The following is a 1,477-nucleotide window of genomic DNA, read 5'->3' on the forward strand; positions in this document are numbered from 1 at the left end:
AATCATTTCAGAAAACTTTGCTGGGAGATTTTTTAGTTCATTTAAAACAACTGAGATCGCAGCCCCTCACTGACACAGTCTGTGGCTACAGGGACAGTTCAGAGAAACAAAATGAGAAATGTCAAAACCAATGGCTTTACTTTGTGGACAATATTAAAAAACTAAAACAGTGAAAAAAAAGGACAAACACACAACCAAATCCAAAAGAACTATAAAAGATGACTTTTATTACAAGTGATTTGCAGAAATTGGCCAGCAGTTTATTTTTCCTGAAGGCATCCAGTCATCATTCTCCACAGTGCAGCCTTGAGCTCCTGGTTCCTCAGGCTGTAGATGAGGGGGTTCAGGGCTGGAGGCACCACCAAGTACAGAACTGAAAGGGCCAGATCCAGGGATGGGGAGGACATGGAGGGGGGCTTCAGGTAGGCAAATATGGCACTGCTGACAAACAGGGAGACGACAGCCAGGTGAGGGAGGCAGGTGGAAAAGGCTTTGTGCCGTCCCTGCTCAGAGGGGATCCTCAGCACAACCCTGAAGATCTGCACATAGGAGAAAACCATGAACACAAAACAGCCAAATGCCAAAAACACACTAACAGCAAGAAGTCCAAATTCCCTGAGATAGGATTTTGAGCAGGCAAGCTTGAGGATCTGTGGGATTTCACAGAAGAACTGGCCCAGGGCATTGCCATGGCACAGGGGCAGGGAAAATGTATTGGCCGTGTGCATGAGAGCATTGAGAAAGGCACTGGCCCAGGCAGCTGCTGCCATGTGGGCACAAGCTCTGCTGCCCAGGAGGGTCCCGTAGTGCAGGGGTTTGCAGATGGACACGTAGCGGTCGTAGCACATGATGGTCAGGAGAGAATACTCTGCTCCCATGAAGAACAGCAAGAAAAAGAGCTGTGCAGCACATCCAGTGTAGGAGATGTTCCTGGTGTCCCAGAGGGAATTGTGCATGGCTTTGGGGACAGTGGTGCAGATGGAGCCCAGGTCGCTGAGGGCCAGGTTGAGCAGGAAGAAGAACATGGGCGTGTGCAGGTGGTGGCCGCAGGCTACGGCGCTGATGATGAGGCCGTTGCCCAGGAGGGCAGCCAGGGAGATGCCCAGCAAGAGGCAGAAGTGCAGGAGCTGCAGCTGCCGCGTGTCTGCCAATGCCAGCAGGAGGAAGTGCCTGATGGAGCTGCTGTTGGACATTTGCTGGGGCTGGCCATGGGGATCTGTAAGAAAAGTAATCATGGAATAGTTGGGTTTGGAGAGGACTTGAAATATCCCAGCACAGCCTGGGGGCACTTTCCCCCCACTGCCTGCCCAGGGCTCTGCTGCCTGGAGCTGTCCCTGCCAGCAGCTGCTTCCCTGTGCCCAGGGCTGGGCCCTGCCAGTGCTGCCAGAGCCCAGCCCAGCCCTGGGGGCTCAGCTCTGCCCTGCAGAGCCCTCCCAGCTCAGGCACTGCCCAGGGGCAGCTCTGGCTCTGCAGGCTC

The 1,477-nt window shown here is 53.9% G+C and overlaps 1 protein-coding gene across 1 annotated transcript; it reads right to left on the minus strand.

Moving 5' to 3' along the window:
• Window positions 1-260: 260 nt before the first annotated feature.
• LOC115915974 (olfactory receptor 14J1-like) lies at window positions 261-1,193 on the minus strand. The gene has a single exon (XM_030969674.1). The coding sequence runs from the start codon at window positions 1,191-1,193 to the stop codon at window positions 261-263; it is 933 nt and encodes a 310-aa protein (XP_030825534.1).
• Window positions 1,194-1,477: the final 284 nt, after the last annotated feature.

This window comes from Camarhynchus parvulus, unplaced genomic scaffold (genome assembly GCF_901933205.1).
Source record: "Camarhynchus parvulus unplaced genomic scaffold, STF_HiC, whole genome shotgun sequence".
Classification (NCBI taxonomy): Eukaryota; Metazoa; Chordata; class Aves; order Passeriformes; family Thraupidae; genus Camarhynchus; species Camarhynchus parvulus.

Coding starts and splice junctions, on each gene's coding strand:
- LOC115915974 (XM_030969674.1), bottom strand. CDS start 1,193: ATGTCCAACAGCAGCTCCATCAGGCACTTCCTCCTGCTGGCATTGGCA.